The 21,465-nt window shown below is 40.5% G+C and overlaps 1 protein-coding gene across 1 annotated transcript; it reads left to right on the forward strand.

Moving 5' to 3' along the window:
* Window positions 1-699: 699 nt before the first annotated feature.
* On the forward strand, window positions 700-18,798 carry LOC146311936 (transient receptor potential cation channel subfamily M member 4-like). Its single transcript, XM_084741007.1, has 28 exons — window positions 700-1,134; window positions 3,044-3,105; window positions 3,228-3,405; window positions 3,744-3,924; window positions 5,247-5,416; window positions 5,687-5,864; window positions 6,952-7,016; window positions 7,615-7,848; window positions 10,524-10,626; window positions 10,724-10,845; window positions 10,986-11,276; window positions 11,376-11,477; window positions 11,594-11,722; window positions 12,017-12,146; window positions 12,447-12,592; window positions 12,831-12,943; window positions 13,039-13,155; window positions 13,250-13,299; window positions 13,394-13,632; window positions 14,232-14,347; window positions 14,598-14,730; window positions 15,086-15,260; window positions 15,441-15,606; window positions 15,695-15,876; window positions 17,154-17,286; window positions 17,373-17,445; window positions 17,995-18,088; window positions 18,264-18,798. The coding sequence occupies exons 1-28, from the start codon at window positions 1,060-1,062 to the stop codon at window positions 18,290-18,292; spliced, it is 3,786 nt and encodes a 1,261-aa protein (XP_084597133.1). The 5' UTR covers window positions 700-1,059; the 3' UTR covers window positions 18,293-18,798.
* The last annotated feature ends 2,667 nt before the right edge of the window (window positions 18,799-21,465 follow it).

A 21,465-nucleotide genomic window follows, 5' to 3' on the forward strand; every position in this document is an offset into this window, starting at 1 on the left:
CCAGGTCATCAAAAACATATTAAGCAAGTATATCAGTTATTACAGTTTTTATTTTCATTTTATGTTTAAATGTTTTCATTTCAGGTTAATTTCAGCTAGTTTCTAGGATCATTTTGTTCGTTTCAGTTATTTTTTTTTGTTTAAAATGTTTAATCATTAGTTTTAGTTTCATTTCATGTATTTGACAGAAGCAACATTTGCAAACATCATAATAGGTATTAGTAAACTTTTCCATTTTTTTCCCCACACCTAGTTTTAGTTATTAGTTAAGTTTTAGTTAACCCAACCTTGGTGCTTCCAGGGGCGCCACCAGAAATCTTGGGCCCCCTGAAAGATTAGATAGATAATACTATTAAAATAATATTGATAGCCCTCAAAGGGCCCCCTGTCGGACCCGGGCCCTTAGAATCGTCCTAACTTCCCCCCCCCCCGTTGGCGCCCCTGGGTGCTTCCCTGCCTGTTTTCATTTCATTTGAATGACCATGACCTCTTACTGAAACTCTCACTTGCACTGTTGGAGATCCAAGTCTGCTGACTGTGTGATATTTTTAGGCAACCACGCCTCTCAATTGCTCAATGCACGACCCTGTGTGTCTTCAGCTGTCTGTCTGCTACAGTGGTGTCAAAATGTGTGTCATCATCAGTGGCCAATAAGCTAATCTTCACCTCGTCTGATATCAGTCATGGGAGGGTGGGGGTCTCTTTGTAGTGTGATGCACTCATGGTGAGAGGATTATAATCAGCACTGGCCCAGCTCTCAGCACAGGTATGAAATGCTTGTGGTTTTGACTGGCTCCTCCTGTATTCACAAAGTTTGCCAAGTGTTTGCCTCTTGTAAAAACCACACCCTCACCTGTATGGTGTGTCTGCCCTGCACCTTCTTTCCTCTCTGACTCCTGAGAGGCGTCCGGAAATATCATTTCCACAGTTTGGGGTCATTTTAAATTTTTACCAGTCCAGTAAATTAGCCTACTCATTGGACAATGGTCAGGAAGAAATCCTGAAGGCTTTGTGCGACCGCATCTCTCAGTGAGCCGAACAGAAAGGAACATTCACACCATGAGAGACACGGGAGGAGAAGGAGGAGGAGGAGGAGGCAGCGGAGACAAAATCTGTAAATCTGAGAAGGACCAGGTGGGTAGGCTTTCCATCAAATCACCCTCCTATTTTGGTCTCATTGTGGTGTTTTGGCAAAGACTACAGCTGTGACGAGACTTAACAGAGTCGTCAACGAAGTGGAAGTTATTATGAAAGTTGTGGCTGGCACTTATTCCCTGAGGTTGTGAGTCACGGATGAAAAGCACATATCAAACAACATAGCTGCCAGTAAACTCACTTACTGCTCGAGGAAAACCAAAACCCCTGTAGCGTTACAGCCGTGTGCACAGACCCGCATTTTGTCCCAGCTGTAGACAGATTTCTGCTCGTGTTTGTTTACAGAACTTGTCAAACCGGCGGAAGGTAGGCTAGCTTGGTTGCGGAAAAGACACGTTCAACAGTTTTATAACTTACAACACTAAAGGCTGAAAAGCCGGTTAGCGTCATTATCAACGGTCAACTGCGAAAAAACCTTGGAAAAGACATTCTCTATCATAACATTTAACTACGTTAAAGGTTACGTAATTGTAAACATATGAAACAAAGGCGAGAGCACGCCCATTATTGAATGTAGCTTTTGCCTAGTGTACACTAGCTAGCTATCGGTATGTAGCCTGCTAGCTGCATTAGCGCTGCATTGGTTTGTTAACCAGAGTCATGTCTGGAAGAGAACCCTAGATTTGCACAACTCTCGCGAGATTTGTACGCGTTTCTTCGTTGTTATTGTCCAAACGAAATATGTTTTATAATGCGACAGCATGGCTGGGTTTAGGAACAGAAACACTTAGCGGTTTGGGTCGGAAAAAAACATTCTCGCGATGATTCGCAGGTCTGTGATTACCGTTTAAAAAAGATCAGCATAAACTGAAGGGAACCCCAGACCCGCGACAGATCTCGCGAGTGTGGTCACTGAACACACGTGTTTGGTTTTTTTACCTAACCAAAACGAAGTGTTTTTGTCCCTTCGCCTACCCAGGTTATAATCACAGTATTGTCACATTATAAAACATAATTAATCTGTAAAAACTGTACAATTTATAACGGATACAAATCTCGCGAGAGTTTCGCCAACGGTGGGTTCCCCCGTGTGTGTTTGTGTGTGTGACAGCTCTACCTTTTAGTTTCCAGTTTCCTTGATCTTGTCTGTCAAAATGTCCTGTGTGACAGATGAATTCATATAATGAATTCTACAACACTCCAAGTAATGCAAGTTTAATCCATAGACTGGTTTAATCCCAACAATGGAACATATGGATTGAAAAAAGAGAGTGGAGAATAAAGTCGAATTTTAGAGAATTAGGTAGAATTTTTTTAATGTCACACATTAGAAAAATAAATCAGAGGAGGAAGTTTTTTTGCATTATGAGAATAGAGTGACAATACAGAGACAATTTGAAATACCATGTTAAAAATAAAGTCAAAACTTTTTTATATGCGTTACGGCTTTTATTATAAAAATACAAATTAAAAAAATCTTCCTCCTATAATTTAGTTTTTCTTATGCCTGGCTTATAATACTCTTCCGTACACCTCAAAGAAAGCCCAGTTCACTTTTGAGCAGTAAAAAGATTCCAGTGGGGCCCCTCAGTTTGACACATAGGTTTGCTGATACCTACACTGCAGTAGTAGCCTATGTGCCCACCACACACACACACACACACACACACACACACACACACTTCCCCTTTCTTACACTTACACACACTAAAGTTGAAACTACAGCACCGCGTCAGAAGTCACAGTCAAGTGTTTAGGCCCTGCATATCTCAACAGTGTATCACCAGGTTCTTCTCTGAGCCAAAGTCACGACTTCTCATCTGTGCGGTTTACTACACTCTGCGGACACATGATTTCCAGGCGTAAACGGGTACGGTCTAAATTTAACTTCTTAAGACTGAAACAGTGTATAAGTTTATTTTATTAACATGTTTACAATGTTTTTCAGAGCTGGATCCCCAAAATCATCAAGAAAAGAGTGTGCACCACCTTTGTAGAAGATTCCTTCAGGTACTGTGAACTCTGTGGAGCACATTCCTCTGTGGTAGTAATGTCTCTCTATTGACTGTGGTGATGCAACAAATGATGATCATGTTTTCACATGCAGTTAATTATCCTCTCACCTCTGGTAGTAATGGCGCTCTGTGCCAGTGTGGGGGTGCGAGAGATGCTCATGCCTCTGTGGCCCTCGGTGACTACTTCAGCACAGCGATTGTCAACCACTGGGACAGCGCCCAGCACTCCTCTGAATACCCCACTGATGCCTTTGGAGAGCTGCAGTTCGCAGGAGCCAGCAAGAGGCACAGCTATGTGGGTGGCCTTTCTGTTGGCTCTGAATGCCTCATTATATGCTGTATCTGCATAGCCTTCATGATCAGATCTGTTGTTTTTTGATGGTGTTTTAAAGACAAATGCTTTTAAAGATGAACCAAATAATAGCTTTTCCAAATCTTCCCATATGGGTCCCATATCTCTACTGGGAAGCTTCTTTTCTTTGTCGTAACTAATCTGAGAAGCTTGTAGTATAATTTAGCACATACTTTGATGCTAAAATCTCTCTTTTTTAAAGTCATAGGTAGCTGACTTCTGGAATGAGTTTGTTCCTTTTAGTCAATCAAATGTCCACTTTATGTCTTTGGTGATCTCAGTTTCTGCGTCTGTCATGGGACACCCCCCCGTCTATGGTCTACACCCTGATGACAGCCCACTGGGGTCTGCCTGCACCCAACCTGGTGGTTTCTGTAGTGGGCGGAGAAGGCAGGTCTAAAGTGAAGACGTGGGTACGGGAGGTCTTGAGGCAGGGACTGGTGAAAGCCTCACAAAGCACAGGTAAATGTGTCATGGTGGTTACATGCCAGTTAACTGTATTGTGAAACTCATATACACTGTTCACTACATCACTGTAATATCAGTTAACTTCCACTTGTGAAACAGGAGTATGTTCATTATATGACATAAAATAATCAATTTGACTGGTGCACTTTTAAATTCAGGGTATATTTAGCTCCTCAAAAGATTTTAAAAACATTTGAATTTGGTTTCCTTTGATTTTGGATTTATAAAAGTCTTCAATATCATTAATGTCATCATTAACGTTAATTATGCAGTTTTTTTGTACGTGAGGTGAGGTGTTTGCAAGCTCACGGTTAGATGCTACAAATTCCTACACACTGGTCCTAAAAGGCAGCTCCATCAGAGTTATTTTCCAGTTTTTCTTCATGGAAAATCCCACTCGGAAAATCCTACTGACTCTACATTTAATCTTAATCTCATCAGATGACCGTTTCCCTTAAGGCGATTGTATCATTTTGCGTGCCTCTCCCATTTTGAGTACAAATTATTTATTAAATGTCAAGACAACTGAATCTGAAATATTTGTTTCCATAAATAAATAACCACAGATGGGCATACTTTTCAGTTTTGTATATTTTTACTTGTGAAAGTCAAATCCCTCCAAAATCGTAACCTTTCCAACCAACTGACTAACTGAATGATGTGAGAAGATTAATTAACTGTCTTGGAAGATGCAGAACATACTCGTGGTTGTTTTAGGAGGAAAAATACAGCTGTTACAACCTGTAGTTCCATTACACTATATGTCTCCCTGGGGTCTGATCCTAATTTGGTACTACAATGGACATTTCCTCCTGACTACTGTGCCAAGTGCAGGTGGCATACGGCGATACTGATCTCCCGTCATTTAAGGTCACTTAAACTGGTTGTTCTCTTGGAGGCCTCTGATTACAGCAAAGATAATAAGACACATGTAAAAACATTCAGGCATACACATGAACACATACATAGTAGGCCCTAGTACAAACATGACTGTAGGGAAATGAAGAGAATACAGCACAGTAGTAGTGTGAGAACAGCTCTGTGAAAAGCTGTTGTTGCACATAGAAACATATCACAACACAAAGTTTTATATCTACTTTAAACTACTTCTTTAATCAGTAAGTATACAGCTACAATGCTTCATTTTTAAACTGCTAGCTAGCTAGCCAGCAAAAAATATATATTTTTTAGCTAGTTAGTAAAAGATGCAACATTTTTTCTTTTTATGGTGGAATATGTCTCAGTGATTTACCATTTCAGGCTTAAAATTCCTGGCACAAACCTTCTCACATTCACTCTTTGACTGTTGTCCCCAGGAGCGTGGATCCTGACGGCAGGTTTGCGTGAAGGTGTTGGCAGGTGTGTTGGAGAAGCCGTGAGGGATCATGCCACTGCAGCCTCGTCGGTCTCCCTCAACAAGGTGGTGGCACTGGGCATCGCTCCCTGGGGCCTGGTGCACAACCGACAACAGCTGGTCAACCCTGAGGTCGTATAGGCATTCACTTACTGTATCAGCAAATTGATTTAACTGTGCAAAAATACCTTGTTTACATGTTTTGTGCAACAGTGATGGAAAATGCACATATTCCTAAATTTAACAATGTGGGATCCTAATTGAATTGCTATGTTATTGCACTGGTATCATGTCTGGGAGTATTGTGGGTTCCACCAAACGCAGGCCCCTGATGCACTGCAGGTATTCACCTTTGGTTGAAGAACCCCCGCAATATCATATCTTGGGTTCTACCTCTTGCAGGGCAGCTTCCCCGCTAAGTACTACGTCCAGAACACGTCCCGGGATTCCTGTTGCTTGGATAATAACTACCAGGCCTTCCTGCTGGTGGACGATGGGAGTGTGGGACGCAGAGGAGGGGAGACGGGGTTCAGGGCCAAACTGGAGGACTACATCTCCCACCAGCGTACAGGCATCTGGGGTGAGAGACAGGATCATTAAATATTATATTTTGCATATTATGTAGAATATACAACAGTGTATTAGGTTCACTGTAGGTAGAAATAAACAAACTTTATAGAGTGCGCATCAGGGTGTAATATTCAGAGAAAAAGTCAGAATTTATGGGAAAAATATTCAGAAACAAGGTTCAATGACATTTTTTGTTTTTCACCTGGCTGGCAAGGGGGTCAGAAATTTTACTTGCCCTGGAACAATTTTGCTTATTTATTAGCAGTGATCAAATAACAACAAAGACTACAGTTAATTGTCATATTTATCATCTGTCCATCAAATGACAGAAAATAGTGAAAAATGTCCATCACAGTCTAAGATGGTGTCTTGTTTTGTTAGTCCATTACCCAAAGATATTCAGTTTTATATGGTTAATAAACAGAAAAATTGGGTAATCTCAATATTTTAGGGCCTGAAAACAGCATTTTCTTCTATTTTATTAATGAATAACTGCTTTAATGATTCATAAAAGTCGCTTAATAGTTTAATTATTTTTTACCATGTAAGTGATTTACTAGATTTGCTTGCCTGACATGGCATTTTACTTGCTCCGGTCAAGTAGACGATCATTATTGTTGAGCCCGGGGATATTCTCTGAGATTAACATAGTAAATATATATATATTCCAAGAATTTAGTTATTTGTGTAAACTGAATTTACAGAAAACAGAGATGTCTCTAAACAGTACAATGCTCTTATGTTGAGAGACACGCTCTTTAACTTTCAACACTGATTTCAAACTGTTTGGCCCTCTGGTGGTGAACATTTATTAATGCACATGATGATAAGATGATTCTCTGGTATCCACTGGATGAAAGCCATTGCATGCCCCTGCAAGAATTTGAAACGTGGCTCTTCAACATGTAAAATCAAGCTGAGATTTGCCCAAAATGTAACAGATTGCTATTTCTATATCTGTGCTGTCTCAGAGCTCCTGCTCTGCAAGACAAATATGCAGCTTCATTGTTTTAAGTCTGCGGATTTTGATCATAATGTCTGCATTAAAGTGAAGTCAGTGGAAACAATAAGTAAGTAAGAATGTTTGTGTTTTGTAGGCAGCGGCAGCATCGACATCCCCGTCCTTTGTATGCTGGTATCAGGTGACGCAGGCATGATGGAGGTATAGTCACTGCTTTTTACATTTGTTGATTGTCACAAAGAGATACTTAGTTTTAAAGTGATAGTTTGGATTATTTGAAGATGGGTTGTATGAGGTCAGTGTATTAACTACAGTAGGTGCCAGTCGACACGCCCCTAGTTTGGAGAAGCAGAGATAAGCAGCAGCACTTAAGTCCATAGTCCTAGAGCAGAATAAGTGTACACTATATTTAGAATACTTTCTCTGCTTTACCTTGTTGTCAGACAGCATTTTTCAGTGGGAAACTGCTGCTATGTAAGCCAAATATTGGTCTCTCCAAACCAACCAACCTCCATAGGAGAAATCGGTAATTTTACCTCACCGAACACAGGAGTTGCTGGCTGACCGCTGCCTCGATCCGTTGTGTGACTTGTATTGTTTTGATTTTGTTTTGAATATTTTGTATTTATCAAAGTCGGCCGCCACCTACTGTAGCTAATATACTGACTATTGATATGTACCTCATATAACCCCACATCAAATAATCTGAACTATCCCTTTAATACTAAAAGTTACTCTTTTATTATGTCCCTACATTCCATAAAGAAACATCTCTCCGTGTTTTCCTGATTTCTGTCAGCGAGTGGACCTTTCTCTGAAAAACTCGATGCCCTGGCTGGTGTTGGCCGGCTCAGGAGGCCTGGCTGACTTCTTGAGTGATGTCTTGGAGAACCTGTCATCAGCCCCGGTCGTCCAGTCCTCTGGAGAGGGAGATAGCGATGCGGGTCCTAGCATGGATCTGAAAGACAAAGTTGCAGAACGGGTTAAGAAGCACTTCCCAACTGAAGCGGAGTCAGACAAACTAGTTGAACGGGTAGGTGCTGTAGACAGAGATATGTCGTGGGGCTTTCCACACGCAGAACAGGAAGGAGCTATATATTCAGCAGCTACTGGCTGGATTGCCATGAAATTGAACTTTGATGTTCATGATCCCAGAGGTTTCCAGATGTTCTTGGTGCCCTTTTCACATTCCTTGTAATACTGTGAGGTTATGACTCCGATTGTACTCACACAGGATATTTCGTAACATACTGGGCAGATTGCCAGTAGATTTACTGTACATATTTACAGTATAGCCCCGAGTGGATGAAGTCTTTTGATTTTTATGACCTTATAGAATTTCATCTACTATAACCTTTCAGGATTGCCTACATTATAGCCGGACTGCTGCTAAAGCTCACAGTGCAGCAAGATTATCAGTATGTTGCTAATGTCATTCAACAATTGCTTTATGTAATGAACATTTAACAAGCATCTACTGGACCTGTAGACTTCCAGCTATTTCTTAAGCTACTTCCTGTCTCAGTTTGTCCCATATTCTTAAACTGCTGGTTAGGGTTGGGCAATATAATGAGATTATATTGTATTATGGTGTGACACTGGATATCGTGGTAGATTTTGGATATAGTTATATCGTGATATGTCAGAATTGTTGTCTTTTCCTGGTTTTAAAGGCTGCATTACAGTTATGTCATCTTGAGAATTTACCAGACTGTTTCAGCTGATCTCATATTTGCCTTTACTCACTTAGGCATTATAGCCACATTACTGATGATTTTTTTTAAGGGCTTTTGCCTTTATTTTGGGTAGGGACGGCTGAAGATATGACAGGAAGGGGGGTAGAGAGAGGGGCAGTGACATGCAGCAAATGGATCACAGGCAGGCAACCTACCAACTGAGCTATGGGAGCAGCCCCATTACTGATGATTATTTATAAAATAATCTCACACTTTGTGAAAGCACCAATAGTCATCCCTGGAATATCGTTGCAATATAATACAACAAACCCTCAGCCACTTCCACCCTTTGTAGTACACAACATATCATCAGTCACAACTCACATGATCAATAATTATCGATATTGACTGATATGAAACTTCACTATCGTGATAGATTTTTTGGTGATATCGCCCAGGCCTACTGCTGGTTGTTATTCTTATTGCTCCACGGCTAACTCACTCATCTCAAAGGTTAAGGTTAGGGCATAATTGGGTTATTTTATTGACACAAAACACTGAAAAGGTATTGGCTGTATTTTATGTAATTAATAACAACCAATTAAAAAAAACTATCTATTTGCATCTCGGTGAAAATATTCACGTGACAGCTGTTGGCTATTTATACTCAACTCCCTCATTTAACTATAAAGAGTGATAAACATTCCTTTTTCATACGAATGTGCTGTCTTGGTTTGACTTCCCACTTGTTTTGAATCAAATGCCTTTCATTTCCTATACATGATTTTGTTATCTTAAAGTTTTTAATATGAAGTAGCAAACTCAGGAAATGTTTTCTATCGGAATTAACTTAAAACAACTGATATACAACTGAAAGTGAAAATGAAACGGTAAAATAAGGCAGATATCTGAAAGTGCAAACAGAGAAGAAAAGCTATAAGAAAAAGCTACACCTCAAACCACAGAGATCCAGTTAGAAGCTACAAAAGTACTGAGAGCTGAACACACAGTGACTCTTAAAACTCTGGTGTCCTGCACACATGAGTTCAGTCTTGTTTAAGGGGGAGTAGGGGGTCATCACAGTTTGCCGTGGTCGCCAAGATGCCCGCTAGGAGGTGGGTCGGGCTCTCTTTGGCCAGATTGTGGAGGTGCAATTTCCGGTGAAACTCATCACAGCCTGGGGAGATATAACTGGTAATAGAAATGCAAATCAATGCATCATGGTTTAACTCGATGTGACAATGGAAAAGCCCTAAGAGTCTCTGTAGAGAGGAGGTTGTAGTGTATGAATGTGTTAAACACAGGACTCAGTCTTGAGTGTCGAGTTGGCTTTTTGTTTTTGACCTTTGTCAACATATTTTCATTTTTTAAATAATCTTTTCCGCTTTTAGTGGCAGTTTGGTTAGACTCAGGCAACCAAACTACTTGGTTAGATTGAGGAAAAAAAAGAAATGGCTGCAAATAGCATTGTTGACCCTTGATCTCCCGACTTTCTGGAAAATTCCTAGAACGCATGTAAAAACCATCTTTGCTCAGTACTCTCACTGAGCTCTCAATTTTCGATGGAAGTCTCTGCATTCCCAACACACCCTTCTCAGCGCTGCAGCTTCAGTGATGTGACATCATCGACACCACGTGCTGCCTTGAATGAGTGTGGCTGCTTATTGACTGTGAATTTATCAGTATCCCAATGTTTAATCAGTCAGGAACCTAGTCAGTGCCCAGAATTCAACTTGTGTTGTTGAACAAGGGAGTGATTAGATACACACTCTTAATCTTATTCTTTTCTACTTACTGGTCAGTTGTTGGTACTGAACTTCAAAGGTCCTGATAAAATCCTTAAATCCCTTGAAATCTTACTCAGCATGGTGAGGCTGTGAGCCTAATGATATCATGGATTTGACAATATCCTTTGTCACCAAATCTTTGTCACCAGTCTGTCTGCTTTTTAGTCTCTTTCTCAGCATCATCGCATTATGATTAAAATTCCTCTCTTTTCCTTGTCTTCTGTCTCCTTGTTCTGTGTCTCCAGGCTCTGAGCATCTACCAGAACAGAGACTTTATTACAGTCTTCGATGGAGAGCAGGAGGGCCCCAATGACTTTGATACGGTCCTGCTCAAAACATTGGTGGGAGGTGCGTACAGCTCATTCAAATGATGAAAACTTCAAATGTTTTAGGTGGCAACTTGTCCATATTTTGATGTTTTGTGGTGAAATTCTGTGTTTTTTAGCTAGTAAGCACCGTGCGTCAGTCGATGCCAGCCCTTACAATGAAGAGCTGAAGCTGGCGGTCACATGGAACAGGGTTGACATTGCCAAGAGTGAACTCTTCAATGGAGACATTCAGTGGAGGGTGAGAGGGAAAAGACATCACATCAGATGTTAGATTCAGAGAAATAATACCACTCTAAAGTAGGTGCATTATGTGTAGTGTATCTTCCACCATGTATTGGAACCTACCTAATAATTGATCCCCTTCATCCAATCAAACAGTATGAAGACTTGGAAGACTCCATGACAGACGCCCTGATCAATGACAAGCCTCAGTTTGTCCGTCTTTTCACTGAGAACGGCCTCAACATCCTGGACTACCTGACTTATGACAGGCTGGAGAGCCTCTACCGCTCGGTAGCTGATGGGACGGTGCTTTACCAGCTGCTCCAGCGCCGTCTGGGGGAGCGGTTAGGAACTGCAGCGCCTGTGCCTGCAGCATCAAACCTGCAGGACAAAGTGGCAGCAGAAAACATGCAGAATGGCCCAGTGAATGAGATCAGCCTTTTTGAGGTGTGTTTTTCTGATGATGTCTCTGTGTAAACAAAAGTTTTCTACTCTTTGTTTTTCATTGCACACGTTTGTTTCTTACTCAGCCTCTTTTTTCCCCAGGTTTCAGGAGTCCTAGAACTGTTAATGGGTGACGTCTGCCAGCCATTTTACTATGACGCTTTGGGCTTAGAACAGATCTCATCCAAGAGAAGAGCTCTTAAGGTACTCTTCCAAATATGTACCTTTTCCAAATATGTGGACATATCTCAAAGATAATGAAGATAATGAACTGCTGGTGTTACAAGACTGCTTCCCGTGCTTCTTGTCATCCATTTTAGCGTGTCAGTAAGCTGCTGCGAGGAGACTGCTTGTATCGGGAAAGGCGTTGCCTCTACCCCTGGGCTTCCCTCTTCATCTGGGCTGTTCTCCAGAACCGCAGCGAGATGGCCACTTTCTTCTGGGAGATGGTAAAACTTCTGAGACTCGCAAACAGCAAAAAAAATACTCTGCTGTCCAGTTTGTTGGATGAATGGGTCTTAAAAATTGTAAAAACCCAGTAATTTGACTTTCAAGCCTTAAAATGTCTTAAAAAGTCTTGAACATATTGAAACTTGCAGGAATCCTGCATGGCCATCCTCCACACTCTTCATGCAGTCAGGTTCAAAACTGAGACTGCGTCATCAGCTTCATTGCAAAACACTATCAGTACCTGATATGAAGGAGTTTGTATGTCCTGACTTCTCTTGTTGTCTCTGTCCCAGGCAGGGGAGTCAGTGCTGAGTGCTCTGAGTGGCTGTAAGATGCTGAGGGAGCTGTCCAAGCTGGAGGTTGAGACTGAGACCAAACTGTCCATGAAGGAGCTGGCCCAGAGGTTTGAGAACCTGGCACATGGTGAGACCATGAATACATCATCCACTAATGTTCAGTTAAACAGTAACTGAACAAAAAAAGACGATCAGACATTGTATTTCACATCCTGATTATTCTGCTCAGTGTTATTTGCCGGCTCATTTTAAGTAAATAATTGAACACACAAATGATTTAGCTGTTCGCTTTTTGTCTTGATGTCGTTAGTGGTAAAAGTAGGTATTTCAGGGGTTTAAATTCTGTGTCAAATGAGTCACTTTCATTGTCTTTTTTTAAGTGTTAAGCATCCAACCAAAGTGTCTGCATGCCTTTCCCTCCTCTCAGACGTCTTTAGCTCTTGCTATCGGAGCAATGAGAGTCGCTCTTTCACCCTGCTGATCAGGAAATCTCCGGTCTGGGGTGGTACCACCTGCCTCCAGATGGGCATGGGCGCCGACGCACGACTTTTCTTCAGCCATGATGGAGTACAGGTGTGTCACTGTTTGTCACACCTGACTGACAAACAAACAGTAGAACCAAGTCACTGACTTCATCGTGGTAGTTTAACCTGTTATGTTTACTGTCAGGCCTTTTTAACTTGTATTTTTGCTGCAGCTCAAGCTTGCTTACTCAGATTCAAGCGATAATGATGATAAACAATTCTACACATACAACACAACCCACTTTCAGTCAGTGAAAATGGTCTAATTTCCTCTCCTCCTCTTCCAGTCTCTGTTGTCTCAGATCTGGTGGGGTGACATGAAGAGGAGCACGGAGGTGTGGAAGCTTGTGCTGACCTTCTTCTGCCCCGTCCTCTGCTACACCAACCTTATCTCCTTTAGGTAAAATCCACATTAATATTATCATTATTATTTCGTTTACATAAGCATCGAGGAGATTCAGATTTCAGAATGTCACAACATCCTCCACCTCACAGGAAACAAGAGGACCATCAGCAAGAGGAGGAGGTGAAGCCGAACGAGGATGGGCCAGGCAGGGACAACGACAGCCTCTATGGCACCACTGTCTTCTCTTTCTCGGACATCAAGCACATGTAAAAACGTTAACTCTTTATTGATTCAGAGTCATATGAATGTCTGTTTTTGGTAAAGTGTTGATTGATTAAAAATGTGTCATTGTTGAATCAGTGAAGCTGATGCACAAGGACCAAACACTCCCAGGACGGCAACCATCAAAGGTGAGAGGAAAGACTGATTGTAGACCTAATAATTTTCTGCAGCTGTTATGACGGTAACCAGCTACTAATCCATGCTCAAAAACCTTCCTTACAGGCATACCACAATCTCACAGACCGCCAAAGCGTCCGTTCATAGTGTCAAGATGGCGTCAGTTCTGGTTTGCACCTGTTACCTCATTTCTGGGCAACGTCCTGATGTACTTCCTCTTCCTCTTGCTGTTTGCCTATGTGCTGTTGGTGGACTTCAAGCCCCCGCCGCCCTCGGGTCCGGCCATCCCAGAATATGTGCTCTACTTCTGGGTATTCACCATTGTGTGTGAGGAGATCCGGGAGGTGAGTGCAGAGAGACATCTTGCAAAAGTGGATAAAAATTCAATGCTGAGCAGATAAGTAATTCACAATTATTCAGCACATACAGGATATAGATACAGCAACATCTTGCAAAGATCAGCATTGAAAGAGCTCCTCTGTGTTTGGTTATATCTAATATTGTTCTTTTCATAGCTGTGTTTAAAGGGATTGTTTAGATTATTTGATGTGGGGTTGTATAAGGTGTTTGCTGATAGTCACTTTATTACCTACAGTAAATGGCGGTCAGCACACAGCAGTTGCTGGTCTACTGCTGCCTCGATCGGTTAGTTTGTTTCTGTTATTGTGTGACTTTGGTGAATCCAAACTATCTTTTTTAACACACAGAAGTCACACAGTAACAAAAACAAACTAACAGATCAGGGCAGCGGTAGACCAGTAACTGCAGTGTTCTACAAGGTAAAACAACTGATTTCACCTATGGATTTTGGTTGGTTTGGATAGAGCGAGGTTTGGTTTACATAACAGCGGTTACCTGTCAGAGAAGGCGGTCTGATAGCAAGGTAAAGCAGTTAAAATATCCTACATATAACATTTTAACATTTTGATGTTTTCTACTCCAGACGTTCTTTTTGGGGACGAAGACTTGGCGTCAGAGAGTCAGATTGTACTTTCAGGATGTGTGGAACAAGTGTGATCTCATTGCCATCACGCTGTTCATCATAGGACTTATCTGCAGGTATGGACATCAGTAGACCTTTTTCATGCAGCCGTATTGGTATGAAATAGTAGGGTAAAAACAGGTGGTACCAAAGATATTAATGAAGGATTTGACAGTGGGACAGCCCTAAGCCCTCACACACTTACCAGTAATGAACCTCAAAGTCTGTGAGTCTGTGAATGTTGGTGTTTTTTTAAAGTGCAGTTTTCCAAGTTGTCCACTGGGTGGTGCTGTTACCACAGTATATTTGCTTCACTCTGTTTCTTAGGATGTTTGACTTGACATATGAATTTGGCCGGGAGGTGCTGTGTGTGGACTACATGGTCTTCACCATCCGTCTCATTCACATCTTTGCCATCCACAAACAGCTGGGACCAAAAATCATCATTGTTGGCAAGATGGTGAGAAACTGTAACACAAGCAGCGTTATTATAGGTTTTTTTTTTTTATTCTGATTTTTAATTTTTGTTTTCATTTTAGTTTCACCTTGTTTCCAGAGTGGATTTTCTTGTTAGGTTTTAGTCTCGATAAATGCTTGTTGTGTTGACTAATTTGAGCAAATTGACAAAGGCTAAAACTAAACTGTTTTTATTTTTATTTCAGTCAACTATAATGTCTTTTTACACCTAGTTTTAGTTTTTACTTTAGTTTTAGTTAACTGTAATAACCTTGAACATGAGTTGACAGTATACCAGTGTATGTTAGCTGGATGTTTGGATTATAATGATGGAAAAATAACTACTTTCTCCTGTTCAGATGAAGGACGTCTTCTTCTTCCTATTCTTCCTGGGCGTTTGGCTCATGGCATACGGAGTAGCCAATCAGGCTTTGCTTTATTCCTACGACCCTCGCCTGGATCGCATCTTTCGCCGGGTTTTCTACAGGCCATACTTGCACATCTTTGGACAGATTCCTGTAGAAGAGATGGATGGTATGAGTGCCTCATGCACATGTTTCAGAATTATGTATCTTCTGCAGCCTGGACTGGATGTTTTTCGATATCCATTGCAGCTTTTCACCACAGTAATTTGGTCGTGATAGCAGATTTATATGATAATATCGAAAGACAGGACATATTTTAATCTTTCCTGTATTTTTGTGTCCATCCCAGTGGGGAAGCCGTGGGACATGGCGTGTACGGACAACGTGACATTGATTGAGAGTGGCGAGGAGCCCTGCAGAGTTCTGTACAGTAACTGGCTGGTGGTGATTCTGCTGGTTGTTTATCTGCTGGTCACCAACATCCTGCTCATCAACCTGCTCATCGCCATGTTCAGGTAAATAATAAGGAGATTAGAGTCCATCAGTCTGTTTCGTTAGCTAACAAGGACATGCTGACATTCTGCTGTCTTTGTGTCCACCCAGCAACACCTTCTCTGAAGTGCAGGCTAACAGCGACATCTACTGGAAGTTCCAGCGCTACAACCTGATCGTTCAGTATCACTCTCGTCCTTCCCTGGCACCTCCTTTCATCATCCTCTCTCACATCAATCTCTTTATCAAGAGGAACATCCGGAAAGTGCCCTCCATCAAGATCCACCACTTTGGTCAGTATTTGAACAGGAGTCTAATTAATGTAAGAGTGCACCGATTGATCAGCCACAGATGATTATTGGCTGATATTCATTCTAAATGGTTTGATTTTTGGTCTCTATAAAGGCTGAACAGATGACACAGTGGCAGGGTCCGAAATTAACACCGACCAAGAGCAAAATGTGGGTAGATTTTACAATGGGCAAGTAAACCCTATGGCAGGCAAACAGTAATTAAAAATACTATGCTGAGTCTCTACCACGTTGTCATTGTGGGTGTCATTCACAGAGTTTGGCACACACTGACACAGACAGGGACTTTATGCTGCATTAACTTTGCAAACTCTGAAATCTTCATTGCTTTTTATGCCAAAAAAAAAACAGGGACTTCATGGTGCTTTGTACATTTAGAAATATATTCTTGAATGGCCTCTGTTAGGGAATTTTCCAATTTTAGGAGTCATTGAGAGGCCCGTACTAATTCTTAAGAGACAGAATGTCATTCTCCTAGACAGTATATGCAGCTGTTTTCTCCTTTCAGATAAACAAGGGAACAATTTGTGTTGTGTAGTAGTGTTGCTATGGCGGCTAAGGTCGGAGATGTGTTTGTTCTGTCTCTCTGAAGGGAGCAAACGTAACTGTTATATCACTGACCCTGAGCTTTGGAGCCAAGGGTGCTGAACTGTGATCTCAGACCTTGTGTATTCATAATTTCTGTGTTTGGATTTGCAGACCGATAGGCTAATTCTATATGCTGTAGATGTGTTGGGCCTGACCATATCTGGGCATAGGTTCATCATGACCTTATCTGTGAATGTTTAAGACTATCCTGGAGAACCGAAACTCCAGAATTGAAGGGAACGTCAGGGCAGAGGGTGTACTGATTATTTCTTCATTCTCCATGGCCAAGTATTGTTAAACCGGTTTCAGCGTAAGACATACTGGACTCCTTTGTACTTTCTCCTTTTGATGTATGGGCTAAAAGATAAAATCTAAAACAGCCATGAAGGTTGTTTAAAATTGGAAAGTTTCTTTTTTTTCCCCCCTTATTGTCCTTTGTTGAAACACACCGGACTACGTCTGTCATTACTTGTTCTTTGACTGTTTTTAAATGTCACAGGTGTGCATCGATGCATTTCCTCTGATGGCATCGACAGCCGTGAAAGAATTTCTATCATTGTTTACTTCCTCATTTGCTTCACTGGCTTGGTTCAGGAATCACCATGGCTGAGTTGAACGATAATACTGTTAACATAAACAACATCTTTTTTTCTTTTTTCTTTTTCAACTAGTGTTGCAGCTGAGAGGGAAAGCTGCTAACAGGCTAATGACGTGGGAAACCATTCAGAAGGAGGACTTCCTGACTGCCCAGAACAAGATCCAGAAAAGCAGTGACTCAGAGAGACTCAAGCGGATGTCTGTCAAGTGAGAGCACCTTCTTCTTCTTCACCCACTTAAAGCAGTAAAAAAATTTTGCTCGATCATACTGAAGGTAATGTCTCCTTTTGCAGAGTGGATGGTGTGATGAAACATCTGACTGAAAGCAGAGACTTTGACCACCGGCTCAGGGCTCTGGAGAATGAGGTAAAATTAAAGCACTCTTTTAAAAACTGAGCTTACAATGTTTATCAATCTGTATCATTTATATTCTTCTTGACACATAATGTAAAAGATCATGAGTAAATATGAGGCGACTGTACAGCCTGCTGCCAGTTAGCTTAGCATAATGAGAGGCAAGAAGGAAACAGCTATTGTAATAGTGTCACAACGCTGTTTGGCTAGCTGTTTCCCACTGGTTCAAGTCTTTATGCTAAACTAAGCTAAGCTAAGGTAAGCTAACTGGATGCTGGGTGTAAGCTCATATTTAACATACAGATGAGATGAGAATGTTTCAATCTTGTCATCTAACTCTGCAACAGAAATTGAATAAGTGTATTTCCCAAAATGTTGAACTATTCCTAGTTCATCTTCAAATGGGACTTAAAAATCACATGCTTGTAAAATTGACTGAGGCCACAAAATCCCACAATATAGTACAATGAACAGGAAATGTCAACATATAGACACTGATCCTTCCCTCAGGTGTCTTTGAATTACTGTATGTCAATGCAGCTCTCTTGATCCTCCTCTCAGATGGAGTACTGCTCAAATGCCCTCAGCTGGATTGTGGATACTCTGGCACAAGGCAGCACGTTCAAACCTCCTCGACCTCCTCCCACATTAAGAGGTACTTCCAACTCAGAGCATATATATTTCTTAACAGAACAGGTAAAACAGACTGTGTGTTGGAATGCTGCTAGTTGCATCACTTAGCTTGTTTGACTAGTTTATGCATGTACCTCCAGTCACCCGTACCTAAATTGTACGCTCATCTACCTTATTATGTCTCTTCTTCTACACAGATGCTTTCCCTTCTTCGAATTCTGCCTGATTCAGCCTTGATTATCTCTTCTCTTGCTCAGGGTCTGTAAAAGACAAGATTAAAGTGCTTTTATTTTGGCTGCTACCATGCCACCAACCCCACCAGTCTACTGTTTGCCAGCCATGTTTATCACTGGGGCACAGTTTACCAAATAGTTTCAGTTGTTCTGAACTGAAATAGCAGCAATCACTACTTGTGACAGTATTCTACATTAAATGCAAAAGCTGATATTTTCACTGTGCAATCAGTTTTATTCAAATGCCAAAGAAAAGTGTATGTATTTATGATGTGGCATGATATTTTATTTGCTGATGCTATTATGTCTTTCTTGCTGTAAATTGATAGCTGGAACTCTGTTTTAAAGGTTTTTACTCTTAAATTGAAACTATATTGTTTACATGGGTTACATTCAGTGCACATTGTTATACTTAAGTTACCTACTGCTAAATTGTTGCTTTTGTATTTGTGTTGTTACATTATTTTATTCTATTCAATAAATTGTTTATGAAATATAATCAGTTCTCAGTGTTTATGTTTAAAGCTTTTTTTTTTTTTTTTTTTTTTTACACTTTTTGGAATACCCAATTCACTTTCTTGAAGAGAGTTAATACTGCTCTCATGAGCTGGCAGACAATTAGCTTAGCTTAGCATTAAGACTGGAAACAAGGGGCAAAAGCTAGCCTGGCTTGAGATGCAATGTAACATGTTAATTAGTGACAGTACATGTTGTAAAGCCCCCTGAGGCAAATTGTGATTTGTAATATTGGGCCATAAATAAAACTTAAATATAATAATAATAATAATAATTTTGACTTGAGTTACAGGTAGCTAGTAACAGGAGCTGGTAGGTGGCTTTTGTTTGACCATGGCCAGGCTAGCTGTTTCCCTGTTTACAGTCTTTATGCTAAGCTAAGTTAACTGGTTGTTAGCTCCAGCTATGAATTCACCAAGGTTTGTGATTTTTATCAGTTTTTTTTAAAGATAAAAAACAGCCATGACCATGTTAATTAGATGAATTTTTGTTACTTTAAGAAAGAGGAAGCTAGTGGTTTCCTAGTTTTACAGTCTTTATGCTAAGTCAAGCTAACCAGCTGCTACACATTTACCAAGGGTTTTTGTTTTTATTAGTTTTTATTAGTCTATCTCTGGCTCTAGTTACATATTAATTAAGATTTTTGCTTTTTGACAGTTTTTTATAGATAAAAAAAAAAAAAAACAAGCTTTGAACTAGGAATGAGCAAGTTGATCCCCAGTTTAATAAACTGTTTCCCAGTCTTTAGCCTGAGCTAAGCTAACTGGTTGCTGGCTTCAGCTTTATATTTACAGAGGTTTGTGATTTTTATCAGTTTTTTGTCACATTACAGTTTCTAAAAACAACATATAGCATGTGAATTGGTAAACTTTACAGGTCCTGGTAGATGAATTTTGTTACAGATGGACAGTCAGGCTACCTGTTTCCCTCAGGTCCCAGTTTTTTGCTTTTGGTGTCATTTAAACTGTTGGAAAGAAAGCGAATAAGAGTAATTCCCAAAACCTTTAGCTATTCCTTTCAGAATTCTTTATTGTCAGGCCCTTCTTTTTAAGCCTATGCAATAAACACTGCAGGCCACAAAGAAATGATAAGTGGATCTATGGTGCCAAGACACAACACTGCTTGAAGAAGAAAAGATACTTGAGGCTAGATGTACTTAGTCATAATGCTAAACTTTATTTATGATACCTAAAAAAGATAAAGCCAGTAAATGAAAGTGTTAAAAATGCTACCAACAATAGCAACCATCAATAAAACAATACACAGAATTTTAAAGTTACAGGGACGGTGCACATTAATTTTGTAAATGTGTCAGTTTAGCCATCTTGACTAATTTTCAACTGTAATCCCTGAGCAAGTGTCATGACAGCTACAAAGACACATAAAATGCATTAAAACAGGAACAGCATATACTGCATATAGCAGAGCAGACTTCATAATAATAAGCATTAAAACAAACACTAATAAAACATAAAAATAAAGAGATTAAACAATAAAAACAAATGGTGTAGGAAAATAAGACTCATAATCATATGATAGAGGGGATATAGATTATAAAGGTACATTTTGATGGAGAGACATCCTAAAGGTTAAAAGGTCAAAAATATAGTTAATCTTAAAAAAAAAAAAAAAGAAGAAGAAGGAAGAAATTTAAAATCAACTCAAACTAACAAGCAGACAGAGTAAAAATAATGGGCTCTGTTTTCTGGTACAATCCTGGGAGCTGCATTTTGGATTAATTGCAGAGGAGAAAGACTTTTTGCTGCAGACAGAGAAAATCTAGCAGCGATGAAATAAATGCATGACTGATTGCTTCAAGGTTTTTGTCTGAAAGAAAAGGCTGAATTTTAGAAATGGATGACAAATTTGATATGGCTTTTCGAAATGGGGTTAAGATGAAAAAGGTGATCAAATGTTTGTGATTGAGGCCAAAGAATCGTAGGTGTGGTATAAAGAAAGTGAACCAAATGTGGCATCAACATAATTTAAATGTAACAAACTGAAACACAGGAACAGGGTAGTTGTATATACTGTATAGAGAAGGGAATATGGATAGTGTGAAAGGTGCAGCGTGGTGCTGAGTTTCACTGTGCCAGAGCTCTATTGAAGGTCACATAGTGGAGCAGAGCTATTGAAGGAGCCTTGACTGTAAATAGCTGGCTGTACCACCTGTCAATCGCACCAGCGGCTCACACTGAGAGAGACGGTGTCATCACTTTCTGCATGACGGCTGCATGTGCAAATATGTGCCCGTGCATGTGTGTCTCACTGCTCATGTGTCATTTTCTGAGACATTTAGACTTTAAGGCTCATAGTTTCACACACCCTGAAATGCTGCTGAAACTACATCTCCCTTTCTTTCTCTCATTGGGCTTCAGAGTCAAAATCCCTGCGGTAAAAACGTTTTGTACTGAAAATCTGAACCATTTCTGTGGAATGTCAAGTTGCTCACGAACACGTACATGTGCAGACAGCCACCATCTCCATTTCCTTCTATTTACATCCATTCATACATCATCCTGACATGTTCTCATCTGCTTTGGGATTGGCAAGCAAACATTCACTGTTGAGACAGTGTCTCAGAGGTGTAATTTAATTTGCTTTGCCCTCTATTGCAAGCTGCTCCTATTATTTTGTATTATCTTTATGT

Source organism: Lutjanus erythropterus, chromosome 17 (genome assembly GCF_056507025.1).
Source record: "Lutjanus erythropterus isolate fLutEry1 chromosome 17, fLutEry1.hap2, whole genome shotgun sequence".
Taxonomy (NCBI): Eukaryota; Metazoa; Chordata; class Actinopteri; order Lutjaniformes; family Lutjanidae; genus Lutjanus; species Lutjanus erythropterus.

Coding starts and splice junctions, on each gene's coding strand:
- LOC146311936 (XM_084741007.1), top strand. CDS start 1,060: ATGAGAGACACGGGAGGAGAAGGAGGAGGAGGAGGAGGCAGCGGAGAC. Junction 1,135..3,043: donor GTAAATCTGAGAAGGACCAG/GTGGGTAGGCTT, acceptor AATGTTTTTCAG/AGCTGGATCCCCAAAATCAT. Junction 17,446..17,994: donor TCAGGGCTCTGGAGAATGAG/GTAAAATTAAAG, acceptor TCCTCCTCTCAG/ATGGAGTACTGCTCAAATGC.